Below are 12,892 nucleotides of genomic sequence, written 5' to 3'. Positions count from 1 at the left end.
CCCTCCATGTGCTCGACTTACCAGAGCGCTTCCAAAGCAAACCTGATAGAACTCAGTCTGCATAGTAGCTGAAGAAACAGTCTGTCCCCAACGCAGGCTGCCCTGGCCACAGGCTTCCTGGGGTTCAGATCATTTTACTGCACCCACTATACACACTCTGTTTGAACTTCATGTCATAGCTGTCTCCTTTCCTAAATCAAGCCATTCAACCACAGAGCACACATCGGGGCCCATCATATCCCTTCCGCATCACTGTCACACTGTGATCTGTGTAGCACACAGTCTGACAGACCAGACAGTTGACAGCAAACCAAAGGTCTGTTTTAGAAACAATTTTATATAAATAGGTCATTTAACAAATACATGCACAGAGCATCCAGTTATGAGTATGATAGAGTCTGCCCTTCTCTGGGAAGCGGGTTCCTGCTTGCCCATCCTGCATGCCTATGCAGTCAGCTTCTCAAGCAGAGTCTGGATGCCTCTGCTGGTGCTTTTGTTTTTTTCCAAGGTAGGGATCAGGGTTTTCAGTCCAGCTTTGACTTTGTTTACAACTTCTTGGTCACAACTCTGAAGAAGGCTAGAGGGAGGAAAAGGATTAAAAAATTAAATTTCATATAAGCCTTGAATCAGCAATACAACTCACACTGACAGTGTAACCAATTCATTGTTCAGTCACCTCCTGGACAGTGCATTTCACAGATTTTTAAACATTTACCAGATGAGGGCCACCAAGATGACTCAGCAGGTGGAACCCACATGGTGGCAGAGGAAAACCGGCTAGAGCAACTTGTTTCCTGCCTCATTCATGTGTGCTGTGGCATGTGTGTGTATACAGATAACCTCGACCCAGTAAATGAACAAATAGATGTAGTTTAAAAGAATTAAAAGTCACCAAATGAGAGCAGTCCACATTCCGAAACTATGAAAATGCTTCATAATCTTGTGGGCGGAGTCACTGAGATAAGATTTCATTGATTTCGATGATCTCCTGATGTACTTGGATCCCGCCCTAACATTGTTTGGCAGGCGTGGTGATTTAGGCTCATATTTGAATGTTTGGTTCCCAGTTGGCGGAACTGTTTGGGAAGAATCAGGAGGTAGAGCCTTTGGGGTAGTCTTTGTGGTTTCAAAAGTCCATATTAGACACTCAGTCTTGCTCATCCTTGTCTTCTGCCTATGGACTACACGTGAGCTCTCAGCTGCTGCTCCAGCATCATGTCTGCCTGCCTGCATGCTGCCATGCTCCCTGCCATGATGGTCATGGACTTACCTTCTAAAACTGTAAGCAACCCCCCCTTCCCCCCCAAAACCTTTTTCTTTTATTAGTTGTCTTGGTGATCCCCCCCACCCCAGCAATAAACAGTGACTAAGACAGGAGGACACTGTGTTATCTTGGTGACAATCTCAAAAGCAGAGACCATATGGTTTTGTTTACTCATTTACAGACAGCACGGCACGGTATGGATTCAGATGGCTACATAGATGAACTCACCCTAGTGAAGAGGTGCGGCAGACAAAGCATGGGAGGAAAGCAGAGTTTGCTGACCTTGTCACTGAGCTCTACACCTACAACATACTATGCTGTGGAAGTGGAAGGGCTTTGCCTTATAATGTCCCTGATTAGGCCAGAAGCTGCCTTCTGCCAGTAACTCAGAGCAGGGTGATTGTCTTAGCCTCAGTTTTCTGGTCTGCAGAATAGGATTAACAAAGAATTCACCTTCTCCTTCAGGTTGCTTGCTTTTGATTGAAGAACTGAATCCAGGATCTCAGAGATTCCACAACTGACTATATACATTTATGGCTGCATTCTGCTGCCAAGCTGAGTCATACTCAGGCTAAACCCACACTCACACTAAGCCCATATTTAGCCACTGAGCTAGACCCCAAGTTCCCAGAGGAATGGTTTGTTTTTTGTTTTGTTTTGTTTTGTTTTGTTTTTAAAGCTAGAGATTGATACTTAGTAAACACTCAATAAATGGGACCCATTAAACAGGGCTGGGTCCCAGACACCTGACTGCAGTCCACCGGGCCCAAACTTCCTTTTCTCTACAAGTTCTTTAGGACTACATTTAAATGTCCACCTCTGAAATATATTCAACTAGAAGGAGATCACTTGGCATTTTCAAAAGCCCCTGATCCCAGTAACTTGCATTTATATCAGTAACAAGAAAGGTGTGTTAACTAGGCAGCATCCTAAGCATCCTACAGCTCACAGGAGATGACAACAGATGCAGAGCTGTTCAGTGTCCTTATGTTAGCACCCTGGCTAAACAGCCACATGGTACACAATGTTACTACAAGTTAGCAGCTAGTAAGTATGTTGCACACAGACACAGTGAAAGGCACTATACATGCCTTGTTTTCAAAGTAACTTTAAGATTACTAACTTTTTGCTTTACAACCAAGAAAAACCAGGAAAGCTCAATGGCTTTTCAAGCCATCTAGCAAGCAGGGCTCCAGGCCCAGGTAGACTGACTAAGGCCTACTTTCCTAGCTGCTAAAGAACTCTACTCTACACTGTCATTCCTCAGCCAGCATACAAGGCTCTTTCCTTTCCACCCACAATGTTCCTTCAGTAACCAAATACCAACTGTGAACAAACAACAACATTAAATAGTCCCATAAGAAAACACACACTCTAACTAGAATTCTAACTAAACAGGCAGGGAATTTTGGCAAACAAATGCTACTCAAGTATCCAGCAAACATGAAGACTGCATTTGAAGCCATATAACAGTTGAACTTCTGTTTAGAACCTTAAACATTACATGTCTCCATATAGTTTCAGGCAAAGCTCCACAAGAAACACACTGGATCATTCTCATGTCTGATCTACCCTAGGGAGTGTTGGCTGATAAGCACATTTTACACATTAATATCATGGCATTGGTGAAATTTCCACTTAGTTGGGCAGAATGAAAGCATATGTCAGTAGGCATTAACACTCCAAAGGCCTGGTACAGAAATGCAGGTCAAAAAAGTTCCTGTTGCAGCTAATGGGTTCTGACTCTAACATCCCCTAGAATATTAACTCATTTTACTAAGAAACAGAAAGACTAATCTACATGTAATAACATACAGTCAAATAAAACGACTGACTTAAAAACAAATTCTCATCTATCTACAGTAGATCAAATCATGTATTGGAATACTGAGGCGAATGTTTACAAATCACACAGCTAGGCTGGACAGCCAGTTCCACAAATAAGGAGGAAGCTACAAACTGGAGGACCCATTTTCTCATTGTCAGTAAATGTGCTGGCTAGTTCTGTCAACTTGAAAAGGAAATCTTAACTGGAGAATTGCCTCCAACAGACTGGCCATGGATCACTTTCTTGCTAATTGATGTAGGAGGGCCCAGCACACAGTGGCAAGTGCCATCCCCAGTAGGTGGCCTTGGGCCAGGCAAGAAAAGTAGCTGAAGGTAAACCTGGGAGCAAACTAGTAAGTAAGCAACATCTGTTCACTGTCTCAGCTCCACGCCTTACGCATTTGCCCTGACACTGCTCAGTGATGGATTGTGACCCAGGAGTTCTAAGATTAAAATAAACTCCTCCCCAAAGTTGATTTTGGCCAGTGTTTTATAATTGAAAAGCAAATCAGGACAGGCAGCAACATAGCAGAAGAAAACCAAGCACACAGATATTATAAAGTGAACATTTTAAACAATGATCTATACATTACAAACTCAACAAAACCAAGTCCAGAGAGTGATCTATAAGCAGGGCCTCTATTTACACATCGACTTCTTGTAGTTTAACAAATCCTGTATCAATCTGGAATCACTAAAGACAACAAAAGAAAATAAACTATAAAGTTAGGTTTGACTTAAACAGCTTTGTGACAGTTTCCAGAGGCATACATCTTACTCATTAAGAAACAATATAACTATATTTTGGTCAAACTTACAAATGTCGTGAAACTATGTACACTGCAAACGTAAAATTCTGTGATTCTAACACCCAGAGATGACACTTAAATCTGAGGACTGAAGAGCTATATTTGCTTTTAAAGAAAATTTAAAGTCCCATCTGACTGTGTCTGAGCGAGCACACAAAGCTCCTTGCCTCAGCGTGAGAGTACTGGTCAGAGGACAACTCGCAGGACTTCTCTCCTTGTATCATGTGGGGCCTGGGGATGCAACTCTGGTAGTCAAGCTAACTGGCAAATGCCTTTGTCTCACTGCCTCTACAAGTTCTTTCTAATATTTGTCTAGACTAAGAGTGATGGGGTAATCCCACATTATTGGGAATAAATTCTAGAAAAAGAAAGAAATGAACTAAGTGTCCCTGTGTGTTATATGATACAACTACTAACCTGGAAAGAATAATGGCTCCTCGGTTGACGCTGGCCCAGGACTTGAGGTTCTTCACACCAACGTGCTCTACAAGGGTTTTTGCAAAACAACCTGTAAAGTAGACTGATACTTAGTGATCACCACATGCACATCCCCATCTCTATCCCCTTAAGTTAGTAAAAACAACCCTCACCTATAAACGCTAAAATTCTAGTATAGATCTAGTACTGTTAATACAGCCTATTTTCTTAACTCTGATGCAACTTCCAATCTATTTTTAGCAATAATTATCCAAATATTTTTAAAATTTAACAAATTATTTTTAAAAAGATCATTTGGTCACATCTGTATTTCTTTGTAATATTTAATGATTTAACCTTGACCTACTCAGCAAGTAAATGTTTGACAGTATCACTTCACCTATAGCCCAAGTCAGTTCCCTTTACAGAAGGGACTAGTCATGTGGCTAGTGGCTACAGAATGAACACTTGGCTTACTCATGGCAATTTCTCTCTGTAATGCTTTTGTAGCCACATGGCCTGTTGTCCGGGCTCTGGAGGCTGAGGCCAGGAGACTGCCGTGAGTTTCAGGCTACCCGATTCCTCCATCCCAAACACATCTGTAATTCTATTTCCAAAGTCTTAGCCTGTTATTCACGGTGCCCTCTACGTGCAGCTCATTCTCAGCCAGTGGGGGAATTCTCATGACTGGGACTTAGAAAGGAAAGGATGACCTATGCTGACAGGAAAAATCTCCAGTAGGTACTGTGTATATGTAGTAATTAATTCAGAGATACACACGGAGCACACTTAGCTCTTCATGGTAAACAGGGGCAGCTAGTGAGGCTGTCTGCTTTCCAAAGGTGGTAAAAACAAGATGTTCCCCACTGCGTGTATTTCTAGATGCTGCCAGTCCCCCATTAAGGGTGGACTCTAAGTCTTCTGTTGAATCTGGGCGGCCTCGCTGCCTGGACCAATAAAACTCGGCAGGAGTGACATGAGATGGCCTCTAAGCATACGTGGGCTGTGTTTCCTTGAAATACTCCATCTAAGAATCAAGCCCTGGGACTGGGGAAGGGCTTCTGCATAAGCACTGAGGACCTGAACTCAGACTCCTACAACTTATTACTGCTGGGGAGGTTGCTATTATTATATTCCCATGCCTAGAATTCCAATATTCCTAGGTGGGATGAGATGTAGAAATAGGCCCCCGAGAAGCACAGGGGCCAGCTAGTCTAGCATATGGAGCGACAGATCACAAAAGACAAATTCTGTTTCAAACAAGGTAGACGAATGAGGACTGACATCTGAAGCTGTCCTCTGCCCTCCACACATGTGCCATGACATGCTATGTCCATAGTCATAAACATACATGCCACAAATAAAAAAAATAAAAAAATAAATGAAAACAACCACCATGATGTGTGCAAGCCCAAGTAGTCTAGGACAAGGAAGTGCGGCCAACACTGGCGGTCCAGTGACTGAGCTACTCTAACGGTGGGTACACTCCAACCTCCAACAAGGAGCCTTGAGAGGTAGACAGAGACGAGCTCCAAACCACTAAGCAGAGGTGGCTTGTCACACAGCAATGCATAACCCAGAAAAACAGACACACTTATTTATGCTTGAAAACAACAAGCACTCCAGCCCAACAATCACATTTTAGGGCTTTGGGTATTTTAATTATGAAAAATCATTAGAAAAATGTTTGGAAATAAGTAACTTGTCAATCTTACCTAAACCAAGCATCAATCTTCTCAATAATGAAATTGCAGCAAAACCCAGTCCCAGGTCTTCATTTTAAGACAGAGAATGAGAGATGATGGTCCCGCCCCACGCCCTGCACTGGAAGCTGTCTCCAGAAACAAATCCATGACCTCAGCTCAGAGCTTTTCCAGCCACTGTGTTTGCGGTAGGCAAGCAGTTTACTAGTGAGCTGTAGCCCAGCCCTTGAAATGTAATCCTTCCTTACGTATTCACAGGCATGATTTCTACATACTTGGCAAATCGTACCTGAACCTAAATGGTCAGAATAAAGTCAAGAAATGCAACAGTTCCATGTAAGACACACGCACACAGGATAAGCTGCATAGCCTACCTTCTTTCCCATTGTCTCTCATCTTCTTATCTTGCTCTATTAACCATTTGAGAACCAGATGTCCAGCAGGATGCTCAGCGACATGAAGCTACAACAGAACCCGAAACGCTGTTACTTCAAAAGCTACCGGCTACCTCTGGTCCTGAGCCTGTCTCTACCCCATGTGTAGACACGGATGCAGCTAAGTTTCAGTTTTAAGAAATCTTTACCCAGGATGCCCATCACATACCCAGGGAGCAACAGATAGCTAAAGAGGAGATCACAGCTCCTACAAGGCAGTTCAGGACTTTGAGTTTGTCTGAACAGCAATATACAATGTTCATCTAAAAATCAGGTGAATCTGTCCACTCTTCCCATGGCAACACTGTTCTAAGATACAAAGAGACCTCTGGGGAGAATGCTACATGGTGTGTAAGTATTATTCACTACCATGACCTACTCAGCAGGCCAAGAAAACATTCCACAGCTTACTTGCTGGCCTTATCAACGGTTCCCACAGTAACGGTGGTCTCCCTGCACTTAGGAGGAGAACAAATGAGCACTATTTCCATAGATAGCAGTATTTCATCACATTCATCAGATCTGCTCCGGGAAGGCAGGGGCCTGAGCTTCAGCTGACAACCCACTTGTCTCTACCAATCCATGTGTCAAAAGCATGCAAGACACTCAATACCATGCATCCTTTTAATTCAGAATCAAATTCGGGTGGGTATTAACATGGCTGAGTGCCAGACTAGACCCATGGCTACAGATGGAATGAGTAACTGCTGTGAAAAAGATGCTGGACTACTCACTCAACAGGTAGCCCCCAGCCTGTTTCCTCTAAAGGCTTCGCTGTGTTCTCAGGACTACATCCTCAATGGTTTAAAGCAATCCTGGTCATCCAGTCACTCTGCCAGACTGGTCTGGAAGCAGTTGTGACTCAGACCAATTTTTGCCAATGATATGGCAGAAAAGCCTGGCTGGAGATGGTCTTCTAGCCAACAAGAAAAGGCCTCATTCTCTTGCTTTCCTTGCTGCCTGAGACTCATGTGAGGAAGTGCTATGGATGTGGAAGCTGGCTATGACCAGAACATAACAGGGAACGGTGGCAGAGCAAAGGAGCTCGACAGGAGGCAGACTGCCCGGTGCAGCACAACATTGCACTGTGACAACCCAGTGCTACTACCACAAGGCATTCCATTATGTGGAGCCTATGGACTGTCATCAGAACTACACAGATCCCTGGGACTGAACTAAAATGCAGATGTTAGCATTCAGCTAACATAAAGGTATGCCTAAACGTGACACGTACATGTCTGTCCAATGGATTCCAAACTCTAAGGGCAGGGTCTGTCATTTCATCTTTGAGTATCTCTTTAAGCATTCCTGACAGATTTATTGCTTTTTCAATTAATGAATGAAAGGCTTAGAACTTGAACAGCTTATTTTACATCCTTGAGCAATGCCAGGGATCGTAATGAAAGGGTACTCTATTTAGCACATAAAGACTTTTGTGAGACTAACTGACAGCAGAGGTCAAAGATTAAAAAAAAAAAAAAATTGGTGGTTCCCTGTAAGCAGCCGCTAGTTCAGAGCTCCAGGAGCTTACAAGCCAGCACAGGACAAAGGCCAGTACGACCAGCCCTGCCTAACTCTGTCTGCCTGCTGATTCGAAAACACAAGTCGTGGGCTCCTAACGACTGCAGTACAGCCTCCCTGCAGCCCACGAGTTTCTCTCCACCATTCTTGGCTGAGCTGCTAACCCTTCAGGGCTCAACATAGCTTTTTCCATTTCCAGGAAGGCTACCTGGGGACAAGCTGGGTCTTACACAACCCCTTAGAACCCACGATTGTCCTTTACAGTTTTTGTTTCGGTATTAACTTAAATAACTATCGTACTTAAACAGTGTGTCTTCCGAAAGCTTTTGGGGTACTGAGGACGATGGTACTGCCTGTTGTATAGCACTAACAAGGTACATGCAATCTGTGAACTTAAGATGCAATGTGGAATCACACCATGCCCATGTAAATATAAACAAGAATGATCAGAATGAGCAACTCTATTGTTTGTTTGAGACAGCCTCATCTAGCTCCGTCTGGCCCTGACTCCACGTGGAGAAGAGGATGACACTGCACTCCTGTTTCTCCTACCTCAATCTCTCAAGACTGAAGTCTAGGTTTGTGGGGATGCACTTGGCTGAGTGAGTCTTTTGTAATGAGTCAAACGAAATTAGGGAAGACTTTAAGGAGAACTGGGGCACAGGAATGAGTTAGGCTTTGAATTGATGGAGCACAGGGCAAACCATGAGTCATAGCCTGTGTCTGTAGGCACACAGGATCACTGCACTCTGGGGAAGACAAGTACTATCACCATGGTGCTCCGAATTATTGTTTTTAAGTGGACTCTTGGCATTACTGTTAACACTCTGCAGTCTCCATGACTGGATTTTCTAGGACCCTAGGGCTCTCCTGCTGGTACTATAATCAACAGTACATCACCTCTCCATCCTTGCCACCAGGATACAATTCTGCTGCTGCCAGACCAGCGATGGCATCCATAGCAGGCTGGACATCTCCAGTAGCAGATCCCAGGATGTCAGACACCAGAATACACGCAGACCTATCCAGCACCACTTCTTGAGTGTGTCCTTGTAGGTAGCTCAGCAAAGCTGGAGAGATGGACTCCAAGAGCTCCCGCCGGCGGATTGCCGTGTCCTTCTTACTGTTGGAATATGTTGAATGAGGTGGTAAGCTAAGTGACCAATCTTGTTATCACAAATATCTAGGAACTTATCATAGCCCAGGGCACCATCTCCCTTAACTATCTGTCCTTCTGGCAAGCATGTGACCAGTGTGTGAGTGAAGGGCAGACTAGGCATCATCTTTCCATTCCCAGGATCTGAACACTACCTGGCACAGAGCAAGACTTCAGTAAAGGAAGCTGCTTTCTACACCACAGTCACAAACAAGTCATCATTCTCAACCTAGCCAATCTTCAACCAAACAGTGACAAGTCACCATGGGAGCAGGGTATGTTCGGAGTACTTTATAGATGCTCTCAGGTCATTAAAGTCTAAGATACTGGGAACTTTGAAAGTAAAACAAAAAGCAACCTATACACTTGAATGCCTACTGTGTGCCAGGTAGGTGTTCAGTTGTGTTCTTTCAGCCCGATACTGCCATTTCCTTCAAGGTGGCTCTTGAGACTATGGTATTCGCTAAGAAGTTTTAGGAGGGAGGGAGAGAGGATCTGTGAAGATTTCTTGGAGTCATGAGCCAGCCTTCACCTGTGCGCGTTGCCATCACCCTTCTGCAGAAGCTGGATGATCTCTGGCACCATGTGGGCGGGATCTCTGGGGCTCAACAAGTACAACAGAACTTTCCTTCCGTATTTGTCATTAACTATGCTGGGCAAGGAACTGATGATTTCCTAGATAACGAAAACAGAAACGTCCACTGTTTACTGAATTCTCAGAGTGCCGCTGAGATATGATGGGGATGAAGAACACACTCTGGGTGTTTTCCTCACTTCACTCATGTCACTAGTGACCTCAATTCTGACATGTCTTATCAAAGCACAAAGAATTACTTTCAGAATAGTTAAGTCTCTACTGTGGCCATCATTATTGAACAACCTGTTTAAACTAACTGGTCAAATCCAAGGACTTTCTAAAGTTAGAAGAGCTACCTCCACTCATTGTGAGTATGTTTTGGGCCGCTATTACTTAGGACAGCACCTGCTGTGATCTGAGTGGAGAGTCAATCTGTAGGAGCACTTAATGTAGCATGTGCCTTGATGAAGCACATACCTCAGAACCTCCCTGCTGAGACAGGAGAGAGGAAGCAGCTCTGTTAATCACAAAGTGTATAAAGGCTTAGCTAGGTTGCTTATTCACAGCAAACGAAGGCTGTTTTTACTACAATGAAAAATACAAACAGGGAGATGGGAAAATAATCCAGCAAGAGGATGCCTACCACCCTATGAGCTGGCATCAGCGCTGCCAGGGTTAGGTCTGAAGTGATTCTGCTTGACCCCAGCCTGAGCAAATCTACAACAGAAAGTCACTGAATTCCTGTATTTATCTTACTTTATTTTTAGAGACAAGTTCTTGCTAGGTAGCCTGGAAAAAGGCCTCGAACTGAATGCTGGGGTTATCAGTGTGTGTGAACTTACACGCCCCCAACTGTTAACAGAAGATGCAAAGGAAATTCATCATTACTTTGTTACAACATTCTTGTTTCCTATGACAACCTTTATAAATGTTCAAATCCACACACAACTGAGCGGAAGTTACCTGGAGCTACAGAGAGTACTAGCTCACTTGCTAAATTTACAGGTCAGGGTTAGAAGCAAGGATCTGACTAGTCCTAAACATGACCCCAAATTTGTCAGATCCAAAAAAAAAAAAAAAAAGCATACACCTCCTCTGAAAGGAAGAAGTTCTCTTAAGATAATACATACTCAGGTCTGTTTTTCAGTGCTCTTAACCTCTGAGCCATCTCTCCACCCCCTGGTTTGTTTTATTTTTTTTTTTAAGAATTAAAAAATGTATTTTGTGTATGGGTATTTTGTCTGCATGTATGTCTGTGCAGTATATGCATGCAGAGCCTGCAGAAGCCAGAAGAGGGCGTCAGATCCACTGGCATTAGAGTTACAGCACTATGAGCTGGGTATTGAACCTGGGTCTTCTGGAAGAGCAGGCAGTGCTCTTAAGCACTGCTCCAGTCCCCAGCCTGCTCTTTAACTACTTTAGCCACAGGGAGCTAAAATCTAGCAGAACAGGCAAGAGAATTAATGGAAAGTTAAAAACAAATAGAAGAGACTCAAGTAATAGATACCAACAGAAGAGCCAAGGGAAGGCTAGATGACTAGGAAGCCTGAGTACTTTAAGAATATACTTTAAGGCGTTACTCCAAAGCCTACCCTTAGCTGCACTCAGCGTATGTACTCTCTCCAGTCTTAGTCCCCAACCTCCCTCTTTATTGAACACCTAGTCCATCTCACTCATGCAAACATCTGGTCTATGGGCATTTCTAAGTTTTAAGTCCTGCCAGATGACAGTTAACTGCTAAAATATGAATAAAAGTGACCTGAGGAAAGTTTCAAGGGAGCGGCAGAGTTGCAGCTGAGAGGTCAGAAGGCACTACCTGGCAACTGGCCTTAGGAAGCAAAGAGTGATTATAAGCCTATGATTTCAACCTGGCATTTTGGTAAAGCCAATTACTCTGAAGAGAAAACCCAGCAACGAGGGGGTTTTAGTGTCTGGGTAGGAATGTCGTCAAAGAACTCTACTGCTTAGTTTCACTGTCAATTTGACAGTCTAGAATCATCTGGAAAGAGAGTCTTACTAAAGAGTTATCAAGAACAGGATGACCTGTGGGTATGACTGGGCAAATTGTCTTGTCTGTTAGTTGATGCAGGAAAACCCAATCCACGTTGGGAAGCTCCATTCCCTAGGTATAGGGGTAATGACCACAATAAGAAAAAAACTAGCTAACGACAAGCAAGAATCCACACCTTTATTCTGTTAGTGATGACGGATGTGATGCTTTGAGTTCCTTCCCTGACTTCTCCACAACAAGAGGCTGAACCTGTCAACTCTAAGCCTATTTGGGTTTATTTAACCCTTTCTTCCTAAGTTTGGTTTTCATGTTTAATTTTCTTTTTTCTTTTCTTTATTTTTTTTTGGTTTTTCGAGACAGGGTTTCTCTGTGTAGCCCTGGCTGTCCTGGAACTCACTCTGTAGACAAGGCTGGCCTCGAACTCAGAAATCCACCTGCCTCTGCCTCCCAAGTGCTGGGATTAAAGGCATGCGCCACCACCGCCCGGCTGTTTAATTTTCAAAGCTACAGAAATGAAACTAGAACACACAGATGTGATTAAGAATTCTTATATATGGGATAGCAAAAGCCAATATAAATGAAAGAGTAACTCCTGGGATTTCTCTGCTTGTTGTTGCTGTTTGGTCTGGGTTTCCAGTGCTAGGGACTGAAGTCAAGCCTCTTGTCACTGCCCACGTGCTCCCACAATCAACTACATACAAACCCCTCCAAAAATGATTTGTTTTTTGTTTTTGAGACAGGGTTTCATGTATCCCAAGGCTGGCCTCAGAGCTGCTTTGTGGCCAAGGATAACCTGGACCTTCCTCTTCTTCTGCCTTCACCCTCTTACTTAAGTGCTAGAACTACTAAAAGCCTGTACTACCATGCTTGGTTTATGTGGTGCTAGGTATGGAGCCCAGGGCTTAATGGATACTAGAAAAGCACTCTACCAAATAAACTACACATATGAGGTCCAAAAATAGTTTTTAAGAGTGTAAGAAATACTAACCATCACCACGAAAATAAAAACTAACAAACTTCAGTATATTCACTAGTGGACTACTTCCTACTTGTCATTGAAAAGTAATGACATGCACAAAGACAGGACACTTATGGACCACAGGTCAAATCCCATTAAGCTAAGAGTAGTTTTTCCTTTCTCTTCCTTCTCCTGCTTTTTTTTTTAAACATTGT

The 12,892-nt window shown here is 43.5% G+C and overlaps 1 protein-coding gene across 2 annotated transcripts in view; it reads right to left on the bottom strand.

Annotated features, from left to right (window-relative positions):
- Positions 1–317: 317 nt before the first annotated feature.
- The window catches only part of Pum3 (pumilio RNA binding family member 3), a 33,071-nt gene continuing 20,496 nt past the window's right edge, over positions 318–12,892 (bottom strand). For both annotated transcript variants that reach the window (XM_028764105.1, XM_028764104.1), the window contains exons 14-18: positions 9,664–9,806; positions 8,876–9,098; positions 6,395–6,482; positions 4,318–4,408; positions 318–577 (exon numbers count right to left, since the gene is read on the bottom strand). In XM_028764105.1, coding sequence (XP_028619938.1) covers positions 445–577; positions 4,318–4,408; positions 6,395–6,482; positions 8,876–9,098; positions 9,664–9,806 — 678 coding nt within the window. In that variant the 3' untranslated portion in view covers positions 318–444. The remainder of the gene's footprint in view (positions 578–4,317; positions 4,409–6,394; positions 6,483–8,875; positions 9,099–9,663; positions 9,807–12,892) is intronic.

Source organism: Grammomys surdaster, unplaced genomic scaffold (assembly GCF_004785775.1).
Source record: "Grammomys surdaster isolate TR1022 unplaced genomic scaffold, NIH_TR_1.0 141, whole genome shotgun sequence".
Lineage (NCBI taxonomy): Eukaryota > Metazoa > Chordata > Mammalia > Rodentia > Muridae > Grammomys > Grammomys surdaster.
This window is presented reverse-complemented; position numbering and strand designations above follow the sequence as displayed.